At 37.3% G+C, this 24429-nt stretch overlaps 1 protein-coding gene across 1 annotated transcript; it reads left to right on the forward strand.

Moving 5' to 3' along the window:
- Positions 1-812: 812 nt before the first annotated feature.
- rorb (RAR-related orphan receptor B) lies at positions 813-24006 on the forward strand. The gene is made up of 10 exons (XM_058774523.1): positions 813-1078; positions 16630-16715; positions 17544-17685; positions 17819-18238; positions 18352-18473; positions 19714-19846; positions 19983-20090; positions 20897-21007; positions 21201-21313; positions 21434-24006. Exons 1-10 carry the CDS (start codon positions 1072-1074, stop codon positions 21590-21592), a joined length of 1401 nt encoding a protein of 466 aa, XP_058630506.1. The 5' UTR covers positions 813-1071; the 3' UTR covers positions 21593-24006.
- Positions 24007-24429: the final 423 nt, after the last annotated feature.

Raw genomic sequence — 24429 nt, forward strand, 5'->3', positions numbered from 1 at the left:
TAGATTTAAAAAAGTCTAATTATTGGTTCATCAGTCAAATGTAAAGAAATATGAAACCATATTATGCAATTAAAAAAATATTTTTTAATTATTTTATTTTTTACTTTTTGCACCATAGAGAAAACTATAATTAGTAAAAAGGTTCAGATTTGTTTTACTACTTTAATTCTACTGCTATTGTCTGATTTGGTGCCTGATATATCACATACTGAAAAAACTACTGCACATTAATCAAACATCTTACAGATTCATCGTTGCTGACCTGGTAGGCCAGTGGGTCATTGATAAATAATAGCTATATATTCTATTATAGCTACATACAGTTTTCAATTTTATATATATATATATATATATATATATATATATATATATATATATATAAATATAAGCCTGTTTGTGGGAAGGAGTGTTTTGCTCTTTAGTAGAGAAAGTTTCTAGAGATTTTGAAAGTATGTTTGAAACTCTCCGTTAAGACCATCCATGCAGTGCAACTCAATTCATGTGGAATATTCAAACTACCTATAATAATAATAATAACTTCTACTACTACTAATTGTAAAAGCAATTTATTAAAGGGAAAAAAACACAAAGAATAAAGTTAATAACACCATAGGTACGAGAAGAAGGTTTTTAAATATTTTCTTTTGAAAATGGATAAAAATGTCTGTGCGCGTCGCAAACTCAAGCTCCGCGTCGCGCTGGCGTACGCGCAGACCGCACAGTGTCCGTCTCTGCTTATGCAGCTGAAGACGCTAGAAAGTGGGCGGAGCGGAAAGTGTCGGTCCAATCCGGGCTGCCGTAGCCTGCTGCGTGCTCTCCCGTGCGCTCGCGGAGGCAGTGAAAACCTCCGGTGGGTATATGCGCTCGCAGATGTCATGTGAAACCCCGCATGCTGGCCTTACCGCACAACTGAAGAGTCCGAACACCGCTTCACGCACCTCTGGAATGGTTTTGCACAGTAGTCTCCCGCTTTGACGAGACCAAACTTCACCACCGAGGATTTTGTTTTTTTACTCTGGTTTATGTTTGTTTCTTCATGACTCACGCGTTCGGGAGCGAGTCGCCACCACTATGCGAGGTAGGAATACAACTGTTTGTGACAGCTCATTTGAATAATGAAGTATAGGGTGTTTTTTCATTCTCATCCCACAGTCCTGTCCCCACAGTTTGTCCATAATTCCTGGTACTGTCTGTTTCGTAAAGTCACAGGGAAGTCAAGTGGTTCATACGCGGTCAATGATACAGAAATTTGTCAGAATAATGTGTATGTGGATGATAAAAAAAAAAAAAAAACTGTTTTTGGTCAGCTGTGTTTAATATTCATGGGAACAGAAGCCACTGAAAGATAAATAAACCGCTCATCATTCCCAGTCTCGTGTTTATGGAGACTTCATCAGACGGAGACAACTTTACTCCAACTTTCCTAAAGAGTGGATTTTGTTTATGAGCCTATGAAGACTTAGCACTGAGTATCTTACTTTGAGTCTTGGGCTTTAATTTATGTGCATGTGAGAAATTGCAGCTTCTTTTTAGACTGTTACAGATTAGAAGATTAGCAGGGGACCAAAATTTACCCGTGTTATTTTTATTCATTTAATTATTTAAGTAATGTGGGTAGTGTTTTAAAGCAGACCACCACGGTGTGGGTAAAGTGGAGTTCGTGTCGTGCGTTCTACTGACCCATTTCCGTCAGTCAGGCGCCGCTGCGCGCTGAAAGCGTCGAAGTGCAGCAGCAATGTCCGCGCGAGTCCAGTTAACACACGAGTGGAGCAGCGCGCGCTTTGCCCATCCCACGCGCCCTTCTCGGACTCTTTGCAATTACACCTGTGATAATATGGAATTAACAAAAGCAGAAGTGTTTGTAGGCTTTTTGTTTAAAAATGCAAATATGTTTCAATAATAAAAATGTAAAAAAAGAACGTGCTTGTATCAGTCAGAACGCTTTAGTTTATGTCGGAGTTCATGTTTTAAAGTGTAACTTACTAATGCGCTGTTATATTTGCTATAGAATAAAGATGTTTTAATTCCTCTTTTAAATTGTGGATGATAATTTGAAATATTTTTAACATAAGCCTACCTTTTCTAAACATTTAAAAATCTTTAAAATCATGTCCATGTATAAAATTTACAGTTTACGGCCAGGTCTTATTATATGGCACTGAAATTATTATTAGACTAAAAATAAATAAATAAAGATGTCGAACTGTTCATTAAAATGTGGATTAAAGTAATTTTTTTGATAGACAACTGATTGTTTCAAATATATGTATTTATATTGTAAGCAAGTAATTTTCGTTTAAAATATCTAAACAAATACAGCACACAATGCACGCGCATGACATTACACGAAAAAAAAAAAAACATTGTGAATTTTTTATATGCCGACTTTTAAGTAAACTGTCTAATCTGTAAGGGTCTAGAGAGCTGTCATTTTCGCCTTTTCGTTGGAAAGAAATAAGTTTAGTGCGCGTGCCTGCATGGGAAACACCAAAAACTCAGTTCTCCATCTCTGTGTCACGCCCCCAGAGCACCTCTCTGCTTCTCTTTCTGTGCCCCAGAGGACCGTGTCAGAAAGAATCACATCAGTATCAGGGGCCTCTCACCGAGCTCGACTCTCCGACACTGACAGCAGCCTATAGCGCGGGCCTTTTCAAATAACAATCAAACTTCGTGAGCTAATCAGATATAGAAATGCTATCTACTTACAATCTTGTAAAATGTCCATTTACTTTTGAAGTTTGCATGGACATCATTTTTAGGAACACGAACCAGATACAGAATTTTTAGACTAGATTACAGCCTACTTGTCTTTTTAATGTCATCGACAGGACGGAAGCAATTGCTATTATTTGTTTAATTAGTTACGGAATTAATCCGTTTAAAGGTTTTTTAATGATCATAAATTTTGCTTTTTATATTTAGCCTACTCTATATGTGGTTAGCCGGCAGAGAAACATTTTACTCGATATGATGAGAAAAATAAAATAGCCTAAATCTTTCACCAATTGTTGATTTAGATAGGCTAGTAAAAATGTTATTAATAATTTCTAGTTAATGGTGGGTGTTAATTACAACACATTCATGTTTATAATTAATGTATGTGTTTGTTGATTCCACTTTTAAGCTGATTATGGACGTGCACAACAGAAAGTTTTTCTTAAAGGGCCAGTTCACCAAACCAAATAGAAATTGTCATCATTTACTCACGTTTATGTAGTTTCAAATCTAAATGATTTTTTTTTTCTTCGGTGGTTCACAAAAAGAGATGTTCTGACAGTCTTAGTCACCATTCAGTTTCATTGCATCTTTTCAATCAAGACAAAGTATGGTGACCGAGGCTCTTATTCTAACCAACATCATCTTTCATGGAATGAATAAAGTCATATAGTATATGCTATGATAAAAATATGATTTTAGAGGAACTACCCTTTTAAGTGTTGGGAACATTAAATATTAATTGTACAAAAATATATTTCTAAGAGGTAGAAAATGATACTAAAAGTGTTTTTGTTGACTGGTTTTATTAGTGCACTAGTTAGTTTGTTGTTTGTGTGTTTGAGGGTGTCATTTGTGTACACATAGATGTGCCCTATTGGTCAAAACATTTATCAGGTTGCTTCATTGATCAGAGATGGACTTGCAATGTCTTCCAATGCATATATCTGATGGACTGTGGTACCCAATCTAGTAACTCAACTCTACATCCGTTCCAAACCTTGTCTTCTCCATTACAGTACACAGTGCTGCTTCAGGGCTGGTGTTAGTTTTCCTACAACTCTGTCACACGCAGATCACGTTCAAACTGCGTTCGTACGCACACACATACACAACACGTCTTGATTGCTTGACCCCTGTTTTGGTTGTTTGTCTTTAAAGAACAGCAAAGAAACATATCTGGCCTGTGTTTACTTCATATCTGGCCATAATTTCCACAAATGCCTCTGAGCTGCATTGCTTTGTCCATGCTCATTTCAGTCCTTGCTGCATCCCTGAAACTCTGAGCCACAGACACAAAGATAGACAGTTACGCATGAACTCCCAATGCCAATAGCTTTTAGCATCACATTGGCTTCCAGAGTGAGAGGCCATCTCTCCATCGACCTGCTTGACGTTGCGTGGCTCAACTCGCAGAAGAGCAGGATCAATATGCATGGCCTGCTCACCCCTGAGCTTTATTCTGACTGTAAACTAACATAAACCGTGTATATAGATATTATAGTTGTGTAAAGCAGAGGATCCATTTGATAAATCCCATCAGTGTGTGTGTAAATATATTGCTTGCCAAAATGTTTTTGTTGTTGTTGTTAATTTAAGTGTGTTTTTTATATTGCAGTTCGGGGGTGGATCAATAAACACAGCATTGTTTGTTTGACTGACACCATACACATGACCACATCGCAGACATGGATTACGCATTGCAAATCTCTAACCAGGCAGTAGGCCAAAAATAACTAGTTAAAACTAGCAATAACCAGCCGCTGCTGCTACTGTACATCCGGTGTTTTCAATTAATTAAAAAGACAATAAAGTCTTGATATACATATAACCGTGAAACTGCAAGACAGAGTCTATCCGAACTTTCACTTTGAAGCCTAGGTTTGTATTGGTACTAATATCATCTGGTCAGTGGTTTGTTGTAGCTGCTAGTTTTTTTCTTTTTGCTTTGCTGACTAATGGCTTGTACTTACGTAACCTGTGAAAGATTACGCAAAGAAAACCAAGAGATGTAATCCCCTAAAGTGAGGCAGAAACGGAGTTGCACAGCCAGCACAAACCTAATCCATTTAGTATGTTGCGTTCTTTATTCTCCACTCAGTTTTATGGGCCTTTACATGTTAAATAATGAAAACTGGATTCTGCATAATTGTAGATCTGAGTTTTCCTTCTAGCTGACTACATAACTTCAACCAGATGTCTTGACATCTATTTCTGAGTGTGAGCGTGTTGGCTTTTGTCCCCGTAGTGTTTTTGTGAACGCGCCTTTCTTGAGTATCGACTGAGAATGTGTGGACTAGAGTGTGTCATCTGTTTGCTGAGCCCTTGTTTGAGATGGTTGAGTGTGCATGAGAGAGCAGATCTGAGAGAGGCTGAACTGTAAGGCTAAACATGTCCGTTTAATGTTTGCATTTTGCCCTCCCTGCGGTATCGCAGCAGTGGCATTTCTGCATGTTTTCTCTGCTTTGTTGCGTGTCAGATTTATTAGTTCTCTTCGACTGGTCTCACCCTTCGCTAGGTGTTCATTCATTCAGTAATGTGCGCTTTGGAAAGCAGCACCTGGGGCTTTTGATATGGTGCAGGAGGGAATACCATAAGTATGATATTATGAAGATATTAATATCATGGTCTTTTTTGTCTATACGTTTTTTTAAAATCATGCTGGTTTTGTCCAAAAGTCAAATTCAGTGTGATATATAGTGTCCAGAAAATAACTTAGGAGGCTTAATAGGCTTACTGTTCCACCTCAGGCATGGAGGAAAGAGAAACTTTGTCTTACGCTTTAGAAAGAATTAAAACACATAGTTATGTAACACTGAAATCGGATCTAGAGTACAGCTCTCTCTCTCTCTCTCTCTCTCTTTCTTTCTCCTGTGTGGTGTATGGGTCGTGTGCCCACTGCTCACAGTTAGTTTCTACTTCTTTCAGTTTCAGTTGCATCCGAAAATCTGTTTGCACAGACTTGTTTTGTCATACATATCAATACTGACATGTCCACAGCAGGGTCCATATAAAACACACATATACTGGGGTCCAAAAGTCAAAGACCACTAATGCAAATGCTTTATTCCCCTTATTTAATACAAAGTATTTCATTACTTATGTTATCAGCATGTTTTGTGTGATAAATTCAATTTAAATGTTTCCCCTCTGATTGCTTTAAAAGCAGCAGCACTCGAATTTCATGAACTCCAAAAGTTTGTGTAAAACTCCAGCATGATTTCTGAAATTATCTGAAGAGCATCTTGTGCTTCAGTGGAAGCAAGATCATTTGACCATCTGCACAAGTCTCTCGATCAATGCCAGTCAAATTTACTTTATTTAATTAACAACCTGTTTGTGCAAAATCCTAAATATTTCTTATTAATTTCTTTTTTTTTTAATCTAGTATTTTCAGTGACTTTTAAACTTCAGTTTATATACACAGAAATCTCATTAGCTCAGACCCATTGCACCTTCACAGTCCTCCTCTGTGTTTAAAGGGTCTTGACTGCATACACGCTCGTACACAGCAAACTCTTTGAACCAGGTTTTTAAAGCATGCTAATGTGATTATATCTGTTTTAGGAATCCTCTAGGAAAATTACATTAGGAACGGCATTGAGAGGAAATGTCGAACAAAAAGGTGTGTAACAGAAGTACTATTTGTGCGAGCTTTTGAAACAGAGGCCCTTAAAAGAGATTTAGATGAAGAGCAAGAATGATCTTAGAGAAAGCTTAAGGATACTGAGATGGAGTGATCAAGGGAGATGAGTGAGACAGAGAGAGAGACACTGCGCTTTCAGGTGAAGAGAGGCCTTTAGATTGTGATCAATTTGCTTCTTTCAGAGAGGGGCTCCTGGGGCCACTTTGGGGAAGGACCTCGTTACATGGAATTAAATTGTGGCCTAAGGCGAGCTATTACCATCCCGTCCTGAGAGGAAAGCTGTAAAGAGGCATGCGGAACACACACACACACACTACGATATACCAACATTTAGAGAACAGGCATTTTGATGAATATCAGGCCAATTTATAACTATAAATATAAATCTATATTTAGCTGTTGAAAGCACCAAACCTTTCCATACACATGTAATGTAAAAAAATTGTGATGTCCCAAACCAAAGTACAGATGCATGTTAGATGTGGGAGAATAAATAATAATAATATTCTAATTCGAAAGAGAATTACACTCTGAATAACACCTGTTCATTTCAAAAATACCACAAGAAGCATGAAGTTACCCAACTAAATATTTTTCACAGTATATGCTTTCTAATGCATTCATAACCTCCTTGTCTAAATTTGTTTCTTCAGCATTACAGTGCATCCATATTTACTTCCTTTGACCAAACATGTAGGATTATGTAATTCTGAAGAGGGAAGAGTGAGAGAGGACACTGTCCAAACACCCAGATATGACACGGCTATGCTACCCTTAGGCGGAGTGACTTACTAACCCACTTTAACAGTTTACACACACAAATACACATACACACACACAACCCATTGGGCCACAGTTACAAACCTTGCTCTATGAAGCCTCTGCGTACTTCAGTATACTGTAGCTTTCAACCAGAAACGACCTAAAAACACTCATCAAAAATGAAGCAATGAGCTCATGACTATATATATGTATGTGTATATATATATTGTCTGAGACTACTAAAGTATTTCGTGTCATGTCTCACTTATCAGAGTGAAAACACTCATTCATTCCAACTTTGCACATGCAGACATACACACAGTCAGTGTCTTAAAGAGAGTTCAAAGGTTGATGAGGTCAATGAGGCTGTGTTGGTGGAGGGCGGGCAGGTCATGAAGGTCAGACTGATGGAGCACGAGTCCTTTTGTGCCTAGTAAATGGTTACACCCACAGTATCAGAACTGACTTCCACACAGTTTCTTAATTCTGTTTCTTTTTTTTCTGGGTTCCAGTAATTCAGTTTTGTGAGTTTCTTTGAGATAAAAGATGCTGTTCACACTGACAGCGATAAAATCATGGGTGGTCATGAGTCTCTGTGTTATTTGCTAGTAGAGGTTCTTTGCTTTCTCACTATATTAGTGCAAGTGTTTTTCACCTCGTAGGGAGACACAGCAGGTGAATAGGCTAAAAACAAAATAATATTACAATAAAATATGAGATATTGCTATGAATCTCTGCCAAGTTATTGCACCGTTACTCTTTTTTGTGTTACAAATTGTCCCCAAAACATGTTAAAATTAAATATTAGTATATGAAATACTGGGAAAAGAGTGCTTTTAGTTTACACACAACGTGTAAGAAAAAAATAAAAAATTAAATATGTAAATTTATCTTTTTTTTTTTTTTGTCCTGATGTTTGAGAATCTGTGTGGAAAGTTGGTTTCTTGGTTTGTGCATGTTTAGTGGAAGCTGAGATGACAACAGTGAGGAAAAACACTCATTTTGATTAAATGTCTTTTAAATACAGTACAAGCACTGCTAATTCAACATGTTGTTTCTTTCATGGTTGCTACAGAGTGTAATTTGCTAAGGAAAGCTAAAAATTTGATGTGTGAATGGGGAAAAAAAGCCTTATATTTCTTGATGTCTACCAAGGCCATACACGGAAATATAAAAATTTTCCGTTCAGCATATAAGAATTATTTCTGAAGGATCATGTGATGCTGAAGACTGGAGTAATGGCTGCTGAAATTCAGCTTTACCATCACAGGAATAAATTACATTTGAAAAGACATTAAAATAGAAAACAGTTACTTTATATTGTAATAATATTCTATAATATCACTGTTTTGATTGTATCTTATAAATGAAGCCTTATTGAGGACAAGAGACTTTCAAAAACATTAAAAAACATTTGAATGATAGGGTAAATGGTTTACTTATATATTTCCCTAATAATTACTCTGAAACAATAATGAGCTTCAGTATTGCAGTATACAGTGACTGGTTGAACACACAGCACATGTATTCTGTAATGTCAGATATATGTTGTTTTATATTCTTCAGAGTTTGGATTTGTGCCAGCGTGTCCCCTTCTGTAGCCTCATTGAGGCGGCCAATCACATCTCAGATCAAAGATGCCCGAGTCTGGCACAGCTGATGACAAGCCAATGGGGAAATGCCTGCGGCCTCATCAACAAATACATATTCTGCATTAGAGATAAAATCCCAGCAAACTGTGGCACATACAGTAGGGAGCACTTTCTAACAGTCTTACTCTTTCATTCACACGTGTATAGAGATACACAGACAGCCATACATGTAGTGGGGTTAGTATTATTTGAGTTATTATATAATTGAGATACTATTATAGTTTTTATTAATATTTCATATTTTAAAATAATTTGAATACATTTTTATATTTTATATTTTTATTTTGGTTTACTAATTTAATTTTGTGTTTTTGCTATATAATTGTTTAATTACCTATTTTAGTACATGAAGTTAAACTAAAAAAAAAGAAATACTGCCTTTGCAGCTGGCTTAATTAAAATAAGTTTAAGTTTTTATATATATTATATTTTAGTTCAATATGTATTTTATTTCAAGTAAAAGAAAAAAAAAGTTTCTGTTAACTCTAATAATTGTGAGTGGGGTAAAAAGGTATTATTATTAGATATTATTGCAACCGTCTTTGTTTGACAACATAAACGAGGCTGTCAAAGAGGCATCTGAAGGTCAATAATAAAATTGGCCTATACGAGCATCGAAAGCACGTTACACAGAGCAGATTAAAAAGGTCTGCAGCGTGAGCAGGTGGCACAGATGGCTTCACCAAAATGACCTGAAGTGTACCGCAAAACCCAATTACTATATGTTAGTCTATAGACAAGGACATGCAGAGCAAATGCATTTGGATCATTAAACAAACCTGGGTTTCAAAACAATATATGCTAATAATAATTAGCTCATTTACATGACTTACTAGAGCCCAAATACTAAGGATTTCATGTCAAGGATTATATCAATGAGCCAAGAGACTGTCCGGAAGATTAGTTATGCTGTAGGAGTTTCATACGGATGGAGTGGGTGGTTTGGCTGTTCGGCTGAATGTAGAGAAGCTGGTCTCTTGAAAACTTGAAGACTTTATAGTGCTTTTTAGTTAAAGATAATGCAGGTGGTCAGATACTTACATCTAAATATTTTAAAGGACCAAGTGGTGAAAAAGTGGAATAAAAGTGGATTTCCCTGTGGAATTGTCCTAATTATTTTCGTAGCAATACACAGTGGGATCAATGTTGAATCAGAATGCTAATGTTGCTGACAGTGAAAGCTGTTTAGTAAGTGCCCAGGGCCTTCATCTCATAGTCCTTCCCTGAAGGAAATGATGTAAAACATGGATGAACACCACATGCTGTCGCAGGCTGCCCCTCTGAAACCACTACCCCTTAGGCCACTGTCAATCTGGACAATGTGCCACCTAATGTTGACAAGCTGCCATTACACTGACCCTCTCAGCCCAGCTCACTCCTAGACCTTCAAAAACACATGCACATTCGTCTGCGATGGACAATCTCAACATTTCCAGTGCGATCGCGTCCTCTAATGTTTGTCTGTATGAAAGAAACGTGGATTGTCGACATGCTCACAAGTGTGAGTGCTGAAGATAATCTCCCACCTACACGATGTATTAGTATCACTGTTTAGCATATCCCAACAAGGCTTTGGAATATCATTGGGCCTGATGCCAGATGACAAAACAACATCTTATCATATGCATACAGGCAAGATTTACAACAAAGACTTCAAATGGCCTTCCCTCTGCAGGCTAAAATTAAAAGACGGCGACATTATCAGTACATTCACCTGAAGGAATGCTGCAAACAAGGTTTGCGGGTATCATTGAGGCAACTGCCAAATATCATCATCATCATCTCATCAAACTAATACACAAAAAATAGCAACACACACGAAAGGAAGCTGTTGGTGCGTTTCTCTGAAGTTATGTATCCATCACATTTTTAGGAGAAAGCACAAGTGATGATGTTATCATTTAAATTATGAATTACAACATTATCGCATTGTGGGTCGTGTTGGTACACATCTGTCACCCAGACAGCTGCTATCGACACCAAATATTTATTGGTGTTCTCCAGCGCGTACGGGTGTGTATGCGTTATAATAAATTAAGTTGCAGGGGTGCTCATATCCACTTTAATGAAGCTAATTAAAGAACTATTTAGAGAGAGAGGGAACTACTCCTGGGACAGAAAAGAGCTTCATATCATTAGGAATCAATTATACAATCCACGTGTGTGTGTGTGTGTGTGTGTGTGTGTGTGTGGCTCTTTTTTCCACTCACACACAAATTAAAGGACTAGTTCACAAAAATAAAATATAAATGAATAAATTCTGTCATTATTTATTTACTCACCCTAATGTTGTTACAAACCCATATGACTTACTTTCTTCTGTTGAACAGAGTAAAAATGTAATATTTGAAGAACATCCTGACTCCTCTTCTCCATATAATGAAAGTGAATAAAGTTGTCAAGCTCCACAATGACCAAAAAAGCACCAAAATATCATAAAAATGCTTTGTATTCTGTATTCATACACTACATTTCAACTGAAGCCATACAAAATTATTGTACAGACAGGAAATTATCTATGAATAAAGACTTTTGCTATCATCCTCGAAAGTCTTGAATATACCCTAGTAAAAAGGTTATATATTTAAAACACATTTATTTCATACTAATTATAGTTCAAATCTATTAACATAGTGTACATACTGACATATTGCTCGAGACTGATATAAAATTGATAATTAAACTTTATTTGTAGTACTTCTTGTGCACAATGTACATTTCTTAATATTAAGCTTAAAATGTGTTGTAATGTCACTATTGATGAGGATTGTATGATCTTTGAATAAGATAGGACTTTAAATTCAAGATATTTTAAGTGTATCTAAAGTATACTTGCAATAGTTCCACTTTAGCACAATCAAATATACTTCAGTTTATCTTTAGTTGGACTTCAGCACTACTTCCGCAGAATTAAAGTGCATTAAGTACAAAAATTAGTTTACAAATTAGAAGACTTTAAGTATACCAATAAAGCACATAAACATTTAATTGTATTTGTAGTATACTTACCATGAAATAAATGCATCTCAAATACATTTTAGTATATTTATTTTCCACTAATCAATTAATTGTTAACCTTATCCTCTTAAACCCAATATATGGCCGCTGCTAAGTAGCACTTGCTTTACCAACACAAGATAAGTGTGAGTTAAAAGCTTAGAAACTTGTGTTTTGCGCATGAGCCACATGTATCTCAAAAGTGCTATTGTTTAAATGATTAACGGCAATTAATTGATCATTAATTAATTGTTAGCATCCCATATGGACTACATTTCCCCTGCTTTTATGTCATTTCACATATATGTATATAAAAACATGGTACGTTTTGGATATTGAGGGTGAATAAATAATGGCAGAACATAAATTTTTTGGGTAAACTACTCCTTAAATCACACACTCTCTCATATGTGCAGTATAAACATTATTTTTGCAATATTTATGCGTTTACTTCCCACTCAGCTAAACTGTGAGACTAGCATGTGCGGTATTCCGCAGCTCCTGTCTGTCCTCGGCTAAGCCTGCAGGGCTGAGCTCCTCTTAACCATGGAATCGCCAGCACTGCACTCCCTCTCTTACGTAACCCTCTGATAGGCCTAACCCTTATGCGTAACAGCGGACAGGGGCAAGGAGCCTGCGAGAGCAACCAATTGCTCGTTTTTGTGCAATAATAGTGTCGTTTATGAATGTATAATGTGTACGCTAATTCTTATTCCTTGGTTCTGATGCTTTTCGACAGATGCAAAATGCACACGTCTTGGTGTAGTTAAACAGAAAACAAATTTGCAAATCTCTAATGGTTTTAGCAACACTAAGATGTTAAAAATCTAAAGAGATAGTTAAATCCGTCGCTAACATCCCTCTAGGTTTTTCTATTTACATATTTCATCTCATCCTTTTAGGTTTTTAATCCCTTAAGGAAGTCAAATCAGTATAGGTACCACAATGACAAATGTGCAGCGTCGTTGTATTGGTAGGGATGGCGATGACATCATGTCCTGTTGGAATGTCACGGTGGTGTGGATGATTGCTCTGACAGGCAGACTATACAGGCCTCCTACCCACAAACCCAGGGAGGCTGTGGTCGTCCTGGCAACAGTGACACAGACACGGACGTCTCCTTATTTCATATGACAGGTCTACACACACAGGCCCTGTGGCCATTCTCACACAAACAGACACATCCAATATATTCATTCAGTCCCAAACACACTCATACTCAACCCACAAACCATTTATTAAACACGCGTGAACTGAATATGTTTCTCAACTTTCTTCTATAATGCATTCGTCCATTCATATTTTGACTTGATAACAAGAACTAAACTAATTCTAACATGACATAAACATGCCCAGCATGGCATATTTTATCGATGGTCAATACTGCTGTGGCCTAGCGATCCAGCGCCCTGCTTTTAAAGGGCTATAAATAACTTCACAGCTGTTGTGTGCAGTTTAAGGTTAAAAGAGTTATTTACAACACCGTTTTTTTGTATGAATGTGTTCAGGTCTCTATGCTCATTTGACCCAGTTTGGCTCTGGCACTGGTCAAACTGGGTCACGAGAGGAACCGGTCCAGTGTTCGGAGTATGGGGCCAATGGCGAAGAACTCACAGTCCTCATTACCACACACAAAGCCTGAAGATTTAAGTACCAGGGCATTTTACACTGCTGAAAACACCATTCTGTATTATTTGGCCTTAAAAGCAAGGACAGGGTGTGCTAGTTTTTCTTTTTGAATAACTACTTTCACAAGTCTTACTGTGTCCCCGCAGATGATAAGATTAGTGTCTCAAGATGAAATGCAGTGATTACAGAATAATTAATTGTTCTGAGGAGCCCTAAAAGTGTACATAACTCATTCTAATGAAGTAAAATGAAAACACTCAGGAGCATTCATTAGTTACTGTTAAGCAGAATGGTTTCAGTTTTAATGAAAAGCAGGTAAAGGCACAGTTATCCAGGAATATATTTGTGGCATGCTGTCAGTAACCACAGCCATCCATCCATCTATCATTAAAAATAGTACATTTAATCATTTAGCAGACACTTTTATCCAAAGCGACTTACAAATGAGGACAATAGAAGCAATCAAAACCAACAAAAGAGCAATAATATGCAAGTGCTATGACAAGTCTTGGTTAGCCTAACGCAAAAGTAAAAGGTAGTAAATCAATTTGCCAAAATATTATGTTTACTGAGGTATTTTTGTAGTTTATAATTTCCCACCATTGGTCTATGGCTGCACAATTAACCTATCCCATTAGAACATTAAAATGTTCTTTCTAGATTTTTTTTCTCCTAGTAAACATTTTAGCTACAATATCGAGCGTACAACATCACCAGACCAAACCCAGAAAACAGGTCTCATCGCTTCCGCTTGTCGGAGAACATATTAACAGACTTATTAAATAATGGCGATATCTATGGACTTTTAAGGTAATCAGTTAAACTAGCAAACTGTTTTTATTGTTGATGTTTTATTCAATTTTTATATGTAAATGTTGGTGAAAAGAATAAAAATAAAAAACTTTTAGATATCAGTCCTTATATGTGATGGACATTGGTTATGATAATTTTTGTATCTACTTTGAAGGCATCTTGGGTAAAACAGCTTCATATTTAACGAAGCATATGCAAAACGCTTGAACCGGAAGCGACAAGACCCGTTTAACAGAATACGGAAGTCTGTTGCGCATAACCAATCCTGCTTCACATTTCAAACAGGGGAGTCAATTCAAGGTGACACTGTCATGGGAACATGGGACCACTTGCTTGTGGTCCCTGTAGCTGAGGGTCATTGAGGGCAAACACCCACCCCCATAACCACCAAACCCACAGACACTGTGGCTTAAGTCTAGTGTGCTAGACTGAGACAGGAAGAGCTACGGCCCAGACCAGCTACAGCTTAAACCAAGTAGCACTAGTTAATGTATATGTGTGAGTGTGTGTGTGTGTGTGTGTGTGTGTTAATCCCATTATATTGCCTACAGTGTGTGTGTGTTTATGTGTGTACATTTAATTTTTCATATATTAATAAATGTTGCACAAATTTGACAAAAGCGAATACACACATATCATTCATAAAACGTGTATGCATATACATTGTATGAACAAGATACATACTGGTCAGCGTATAATATATACACTAGTCAGCCTGTCTGAGTTTCAATTCTCACAGTCAGATTAGCAGCGCACACACATAACTAGAGATGCACTCACACTTCCAAACCTCTGAGCTTCACACTGCGGTCTCGAGTCAGGTGTGTGTTTGCGTCTACAGTGCTTCTGTCTGAAAATGAAGACAGATGTTGTAGGTAAGAGGACATTTCTGGTTTAAAGGGGTCTTAGTTTGTTTTGCAGTTAAAATGTTCACTTCACATTCAAGTACGTACAGTAACATTTCATTTAGCTCTTTTATCCAACGCAAACTGCTGCTCTTAATAATAAATTTGGCTGGTAAAAATAGCATTTGTGCTTTATGTATATTGTCATTTTTACAAATATTCATTTATTGTTTGATTTCATTTGTTTTTATGTATTATCTTATTATTTAAGTCGATTTCCTGTAAACTGTCAACTCAGAAATGTAAAACTATGTAAAAAATGATATAAAATTATTGTACATATATATTTATATGAAAAAATTTAATCCTTTTGATCTGGAGTCATAGCTCAGATGCGTATTTTGTATGTTTAATTGATTTAATGTAAAGCATAAATGCGTGTAAACTAACACTGCGGTTAAATCTTAGATCATGAAACTCATTATTGACATTATGGGACTTTATTAATATTATGGCAAGTTATATTGTGAGTGATGGACCTTGCATGGAATACACTTAGCAGTTCATCTGCATCTAAACTATATTGGAATTGCATCTGAGACTGTTGTTGCATTCGTATTTGTTTCATTAGCGAGCTGCTTGGACTAATTGCGTGTTCCTGTGGTCCTAAAGAAAACAAAATCTACATGCAAATGTACAAGAATAAAATGATCCATAACAGTAAGAAATATAGCATTTGTTCTTTTTTGTACAATTTTTATTTCATTATAGGCAGATGTGAATTTGCGTTTGAGTGAGGAAAGATTAATTGAGAATTGCTGCATCAGATAAGCCAGTTGAGAGCAGGGGAACAAGCATGTGTAGAAATAATTTAGGATTAGATTGGGTGGCTAATCTCTTTATTGTGAGTATGCAGTCTCAGCAGGGAGATGGGTTTCTCTCTCTGTCTTCCTCTGTCTCACTCTCTTTCTCTCTCTCACTCTCTTTCTCTCTGTCAAAGGTTTTCTGTCTCCTTTTATCTTTTCTTTTACATTTCCTAGTGACACGTGCAAGAGAAGGGAAGGTTGGAGCTGAGCCTCACAGCCATGTATTTGTATTTGGTTCCTCATTAAACAACTTGCCATATTCTGGTTACGTAATTCAGTGTGTAGCTTGCTTCTGCCTTTGCCTTTGTACATGTGCAAGGTTATTTTCATCAAGGAAATCTCTCAAGCATTATGCTTTAAATGGATAATGGAAGAAGAAATTTTGACAAAATCACAGGTGAGAACCCATTCTGGTGAACCTGAGAGAAATGCATCAAGGGGTTTGGACCTTGACTCACATCTCTCAGCTGGTCTAATATTTCTCTTTCTGTCTTGAAAGAACCGCACATTACAAAATGTCAAAGTGTCTTGATACAAATTTAAAGGGTACATCACGGTCAACTCTAAAAGCGACATCACTCTTAGACTCAAGGTGGCCATTGTGTCACCTGAGAGGAGCCCTGATGTGCATCACACAGTCTTCATCAAGCAAATAAAGGCATATGTTTATGTAACTATTTTCGTTCATTTCTCTCTGTTTTCAGCCCAAATTGAAGTCATACCATGCAAAATCTGTGGAGATAAGTCATCAGGCATCCACTATGGAGTCATCACATGTGAAGGCTGTAAGGTCAGTGGAAGATGCGCCTTTTCTTCTGTGCATTTGTTAGTCATCATACAGGTGTTCCAGCCATCCATGGATTTTGCCAAAACATCTTCAACTGCACACAAAAAAAAAATCAATATTTTGTTTTGCAGGAAAGCTATGTAAGCATTCTTAAAACAAGATAAAGTTATCCAAAGCAGGTTAACAGTTCAATATTAAGACTTGATTTCAGAGAATGAATGATTAACGATGATAGATTATATTAATATTATTTTTTCATTTATTATAATAATAATAATAATAACTCATTTTAAATATGGGCGCCTTTCAATTCACTCAAGGACACCTTATACATAATAAAATACATAAACAATAAATGAAAAGAAAACAATACATAATAATACACAAAACTTTATCAATCAAAATAAGCTAATCCAAAAAAAAATGAGATGTGATTTAAAAATTGAAAGTCTAGAACTATTAAAAATGTCTTGAGGTAAGGTATTCCAAAGACTAAAGACTATATATTGTTATATACTGTTTTCATTCTAGACGGTATAGGTACATTCTCAGAAAAAAAGTACCAAGCCCTCACTGGGGCAGTACCCTAAGGTGCAAAAGCCAAAAGGTACATCTTTGTACCTGATTTAGCCCTAGATGGTAAATTTTTTACCTTAATAAGGACTAATATGTACCTTAGACGTACATATTGGTACTGTAAAAGTACATATTAGTACCTAACGTGTACAAATTAGTACCTTTTGAAATGGTGCCACCCAAGTGACAGTTTTGTACTGACTGATTTTTCTGCATGTTACGTATCTAAATTTTCTGTTGTTGTGTCCACTGTAGGGTTTCTTCAGGCGCAGTCAACAGAACAACGCGTCCTACTCCTGTCCCCGTCAGCGCAACTGTCTGATCGACCGAACAAACCGCAACCGCTGCCAGCACTGCCGGCTCCAAAAGTGCCTGGCTCTGGGCATGTCCCGGGATGGTAAGCGGAATCATATTCTTTCTTACAAACGAACAAACCAATCAGCTGCTTGTCGACAAGCTGGATTGATCTTATTGATCGCTTTAAACCTGCACTAATCTCATTCATTTTCTTTCACCCTCCCCCATATCAGCTGTTAAGTTTGGCCGCATGTCCAAGAAGCAGAGGGACTCTTTATACGCAGAGGTTCAGAAACACCAGCAGAGGCTGCAGGAGCAGCGGCAGCAACAGACGGGTGAAGCGGAGGCCCTCGCCCGTGTTTACTCCTCCAGCCTCACCAACGGCCTCAGCACCCTCAACCACGAGATTGGGGGGACGTACGCCAACGGTCACGTCATAGACATGCCCAAGGGTCAGCCAAACGGCGCTCCCGGAGGCTATTACGGCATGGACTCCACACAGGCCAGCCCGGATCAGTCAGGACTGGACATGACTGGAATGAAGCAGATCAAACAGGAACCCATATACGATCTCACCCCTGTTCCCAACCTTTTCACCTACGGCTCCTATCAAGACAGCCAGCTAGCACCTGGAGTGTCTATGGGGGAATTAGGTACGGAATTAAGTTCATGGTTCACTGGTGTATGTTCAAAATGCTTTCTAGCAAACATATTTACCTTGGTTGCAAGAAACAGTGGTCCTATATTCTGATTTTCTTTTTACCAGACCGAATTGCACAGAACATCATAAAGTCCCACCTGGAGACGTGTCAGTACACAGCGGAGGAGCTTCAGCAGCTAGCTTGGCAGACGCACTCTTATGAAGAGGTCAAGATGTACCAAAGCAAGGTGCGAGGTCACTCCCTCAACGAGCAAAGAGCTCAGTTTACATGCTTAAACACTTCCTCTGTCCCTGAATCTCACTCACAACACCAAGTCGTACATTCATTTACATACTTTTACACCTGGTGCTGACTCTGTCATCTCTCACCCTTTAACTCCTCTTCGCTCGTACTTCGTTCCCTCTTCATAGTCAGATTGCACGCTTGAGATCAGAGTTCATTAGAGTATCTCAGCCCCCTGGAGCTGATCCTATCCAGCTTTCGCACTGATATGGAGAAAAAGAGAAAGCCAGAGAGCTAACGGATTTAGCTAACGAACACTCAAAGCACAATAGGGGAGGGTGCCAGACGTACTACAAGCCCTCTTCATTTCCCTGTGTCAAATGGATTATGGGTAATTACCGAGAAGCCCTTTGAAATAGTGCCTATGAAGATTCGCTATACACGGAGAGAATTGCAGAGCTCACAAAAGCAATTTGCTGATATCACATTTTCAGTATTTTGTGTGCTCTGAAAGGATGTTTCATAAATGGGAAACTACAAATTCTGCCTCGCAATTTTTCACGAGTACTGAAAATTTCAATCATTACTTTTTAAAAGTAAATTAAAGAGTCAGAGTGTACTCTACAGAAGAGATAGGGTTACATTAATTCAGGGAAACTGTTTTGTTTCAACTCATTAAATTGATCAAAAGTCCAAGTAAAGACAAAAAAAAAACTATTAAATAAATAATGTTCTTTTGAATGTTCTGTTCATCAAAGAATCCTGAAAAAAAATGTATCACAGTTTTCATTGATACACTGATAATAATAATAAAAAAATGTTTAATGAGCACCAAATCAGCAGAATTTTAGAATGATTAAAATGATTCCTGAAGGATCAGAAATCTACGGAAATCTAAAAAAATCTACTGGCTACTGAAAATTCAACTTTTCCATTCCAGGAATAAATTACATTTTAAAATATATTTAAAAAAGTTTATGTTGTTTTAAATTGTAATTATATTTCACAATATTACTGTTTTACTGTGTTTTTAATCAAATAAACGCAGCCTTGGTGAGCATAGAAGACTTCTTTAAGAAACGATACTAATAATTAAAATATTTTCAATGCATCAAAAAAAGCGCATTTACTGCAATTATTAACAGAGAAAAAAATGTTTCCCAGGCCAGAAGCATGCAAGAATTTATCCTGAACACGTCACAGATGACAAGCTTATGCATGAGGCTTATGTGTGTGTGTTTCAGACACGGGACGTGTTGTGGCAGCAGTGTGCTATACAGATAACTCATGCCATTCAGTATGTGGTAGAGTTTGCAAAGCGCATCACTGGCTTCATGGAGCTTTGCCAGAATGACCAGATATTACTACTGAAATCAGGTAAGAAACAGCCTGTGCTAAACTCTTTTGTGGGTCCACACTATGAAACAGAATGACCAGCTGTACATATACATACCATATTGCTACTGTATGCTGATTACAACCGGCCTGCTTAACACTTTTCTCACATACTCAGGGTGTCTGGAAGTAGTGCTGGTCAGAATGTGCCGGGCATTCAACCCACTCAACAACACGGTTCTGTTTGAGGGGAAATATGGAGGCATGCAGATATTTAAAGCTCTAGGTACAACTACTTCCTATTCTCTCATATTATATTTTCTGCATCATTTACAAAATGTACACACTAAAAAATGCTGGGTAAATATCGGACAGAACACCAACCTGTTTAACCCAACCTTCTAGGCAGTAACCCAAGCGCTGGGTTCGTCCATATTTCCATATTTTTAGAGTGTACATGAAATAAGAATAGTTGAACATCATCTTAAAAGGTTAGTTCATCCAAAAATGTAAATTCTGTCATTAATTACTCACCCTCATGTTGTTCTAAACCAGTTAGACCTTTGTTCTTCTTCTGAACACAAAAGATACTTTTGATGACATCCGAGAGTTTTTTGACTCTGCATAGACAGCAATGCAACTGAAATGTTCAAGGCCCAGAAAGGTAGTATGGACATAGTCAAAATAGTCCATGTGACATCACGAATGCACGACAAAGACTGACGCGGAAGAGAAGAAATTGTTGAATAAAGTCATTATTTTTGTTTTCTTTGCTCACAAAAAGTATTCTCGTCACTTCATAAAATTAAGGTTGAACCACTAATGTCACACAGACTATTTTAATGATGTCCTTACTACTTTTCTGGGCCTTGAACATGGTAGTTGCGTTGTTGTCTGTGGAGGGTCAGAAAGCTCTCGGACTTCATCAAAAATATCTTAATTTGTGTTCTGAAGATGAACAAAGATTTGACAGGTTTGGAATGACAATTTTCATTTTTGGATGAACTAACCCTTTAATAATACTTCATTAATTGTAAATAATTACTGATAATTTAAGCATGGAATCTGATATACTGTATTGACCTCCTGCAGGCTGTGACGACCTGGTCAGTGCAGTGTTTGACTTTGCCAAGAGTCTGTGTTCACTGCAGTTAACGGAAGAGGAGATCGCCCTGTTTTCTGCTGCAGTGCTCATTTCCACAGGTCAGGCCTCAACAGTATCTTAGTTAGAACATAACGATGTGTTCACTGAGTATTAATGTGGCCAAATCAACATTTAGTATGTTTATTTAATGAAACTACAGTCTGAGTCCTACACATAATAGCAGAATTCTCAGCATTCCTGCAGTGTTTTCACACCAGCAGATATTAAAAGGTGATTCTCTTGCATTTCTAGACCGGCCGTGGTTAATGGAGCCCAGGAAAGTGCAGAAGCTACAAGAGAAAATCTACTTTGCCCTGCAGCACATCATGCAAAAGAACCATCTGGATGAGGATGCGCTGGCCAAGGTAGGACGTCTCAAGTGACCATGACACAGTTCAAACAGGGACTGATCACATGTCTGATGTAACTCAAATAGATTGCTGTTTTATCATGTGACCCTTATTCCTCTGTACCCCGTTCTGCAGCTGATTAGCCGGATCCCCACGCTGTCGGCTCTGTGCACTCTCCACACAGAGGAGCTTCAGGCCTTCCAGCAGCTCCACCCAGAGACGGTTAACATGCTGTTTCCCCCCCTCTATAAGGAGCTTTTCAATCCCGATGCCACTGGCGTCATGCCCAAATGACCGCACACGTTCACATGCACACTTCGCAAAGTCTTTCATTCAACAACTGGAGGTGTTGCAGAGGATGAGCACTGTGTCACAGCATCCGCAGATTTTGCAGCCACAAAAAAAAAAATATGTAAAAAAAAAACTCTAGGAATGTCCTGCACTTCAAAAGCCCAACTCAATTTCACCGGTACAGTCATAAGAATGTATATATGCGCCAGCAGCAAAAGGCGCCTTCCGTTTGACCAGAAATGTACAGACTTTAGGACAATTTAAGCTGTCTTTAAATTGGGTAAGTTAATTTGTTTGACTTTTCTCGCTCTTTTTTTTTTTTTTACAAAATATTGTTCTATTGAAATGAGAAGGTGGGGAATGCATTCAAAATGATAATGTAGTCTTTCTCTAGTACAAAGCGGTATTCCAGTATTAAATCTTGTTCTGTTAATATTTTAGTCATAATTTAAAAACAACAGTGGTCTGAAAGGCCAATACCTTGTCTATGTAATTTTTCGTATTTGTTTTGTAGTTTTACCTGTACAGAATATGTGAAGTTGAAGTTGGTATAAGGTTAACGAGGGACTAACTTTGCTTGGCCACGTTTAAAAGCCTTGTCTGGGCTATGTAGATATGTATAAACGGCACCACAACATTAATCCTATAACTAAGGATTTTTGAAGTGGAAAATAATTGATAATGAATACTTTTCCATACAAAAGTATAGAGATATATATTTTACAAAAAATTGTATGGTCCATTACCATCTTGTCAGTCATAGCTGCAATAACAGTTTCTGTAACTGCTAAAAACAATCCGGTCAAATGTGACTTTATGGAAAGCCCTCAGAACTGCTTCGAATCTATTATCCTGTTTGCTCTAAATGCCTCAAAATGCTGTTTTTACTGCCACACTGCCAAAACTAATATAGCACTAGTTTAGTGGAGCTGCAGCCGTCTGTCTGTGAAGGCATAAATCACTAGTACATGATCATTTACTGCCACTGATAAGAAGTCAGTGAACTCAACTCTTTTCTGCCACATTCATAGAAGATTCTCTGACTTTAGCAATAATATCTATAATGTCATTACATGCCCAGGCCAGCCTGGGTCTGTGGTATTCTTAACTTTATGCTAAATGTAAAGCACTCATCCTTATTTTTAACATCAATTTATTAATGTTGTCTGTGTTTTTGGCAATGCGTAATTCAAGATAAAAATAAGTCAATTCCAAAAATGATATTTTTCAAAGAAAACTGTCATGGAATTTAATCAATTGGAACATTGACTCGTTTAAAAAAAAATCTTTCAGTCATTCCATTGGAATTTTTAATCAAAACTTGGAACTGATCCTGAAAGATCACAATCAAATCGGAATTCCTATATAAATTATGATTCTAGTGAATAAACAGAAATTTATTTTTTCATGTTCTTATTTATGTATTTATTATTTTATTTATTTGTTAACTTTTTTGACACAAAGTGCTACATTTAGGAATAAAAAAGGAATATCATTCTGAGTAGGTGATTGTCTTGGAATTTACCTGCTTAAGAAATAATTTTAGCAAAGCAGATTTAAATACGACATTTTTAGACAGTCGTTCTTAAACAACCACAGAGAAGTTTCCTGTAACTCAATATTGCTGAGCATCCTTAACTTGCTGTAATCCACTGTTTGTAAAATCTTAATGCAAGTGGGAAATGACAATCATCTTTGACTACTCATATTGCAGTATAGAACCACAAAATGCAGCTACTGTAGGAAGACTAGGAGTTCTTTGAGGGCAGTTTGGGTTTGGACCCTTTCGGTCTGAGGTAAATCTTGTAAAGTACCACCTCATACCACCAGGTGGAGAGACTGAGAGCGCTTTTCCCCCTTCTCTTGACCTGTACTCACAGGATGTAAAGCCATATGTCAGTTTCTTATGAAGGAAAGAATACAAACACACAAGCTAGGAGTTAACATGCGGTTGAGTTGACGATCAGTGAATTTTTAGTATGACGATGCATTTATATTGTGAAATGCACTTGAAAGCACTTAACAATGAAGGATTAATAACTACAGATGGTATTGGTATTAAATACATGCACAAATGTAGTCTGCTGAGAAGCAATCATACTACCTGTTCAAGTCCTCCTACTGAACCAAACGCTCTCAGCCCAACTTTAGGAAATGTTTCCAATTCCTTCAGTGTCAGTTTCCTGTTCAAGACAATCATTTCTGGGTGCAATTTTTCTTGGCACCCATCTCAGGGACTTCTCTTTTAATGTTTTCAAAAGAAAGAGAGTACTATTTAAAAAGAAAAGAAAAAAAAAAAAGTAAATTTTTAGGGAATAAAATACAATCACAGCGGTTTCTTCACATACATAACCAACCCAGACAAGGCTTTGGTGTGTGTGTGTGTGTGTGTGTGTGTGTGTGTGTGTGTAAAGCGTATACCCACCATTGAGAGGTGAAACAAGCTCGACTGCGGAACAGGCCTCGCCGGACTGCATCGCTTGTTGCACGTCCCAGCAAACAGCTCTCTCTCTCTCTGTAAATATCAATGTGCAGCAGTGTACTAGCAACGGTGCCTGTGCTCCAAATTAAAACGTTGTAATTATTAAGCATCTCCTGAAATGAAATGGATTTTATGTAAGTTAGATTATTTATACAGAGCATGAATAAGCTGCTCTCTATCTATTTCTATGCTCATTACAGAAAATGGATTCAGTCAGAAATCATTTTAAACTTATGATGAAGGCTTTTTTTGTATTAGACTGTGAATTGAGGGCGAGAGGAATTTGTATCTATATGAGAGGTTCAACACTGTTAGGTACTGTAGCAATAACTGGAAGCATTTACTACAGTCATCTTTG

This window comes from Onychostoma macrolepis, chromosome 05 (assembly GCF_012432095.1).
Source record: "Onychostoma macrolepis isolate SWU-2019 chromosome 05, ASM1243209v1, whole genome shotgun sequence".
Taxonomy (NCBI): Eukaryota; Metazoa; Chordata; class Actinopteri; order Cypriniformes; family Cyprinidae; genus Onychostoma; species Onychostoma macrolepis.

Bases quoted from the DNA above. Each gene is read 5' to 3' on its own strand.
- rorb (XM_058774523.1), top strand. The intron at 16,716-17,543 runs GTCAGTGGAAGA...TGTCCACTGTAG, and splicing joins TCACATGTGAAGGCTGTAAG to GGTTTCTTCAGGCGCAGTCA. The intron at 21,008-21,200 runs GTCAGGCCTCAA...TTGCATTTCTAG, and splicing joins TGCAGTGCTCATTTCCACAG to ACCGGCCGTGGTTAATGGAG.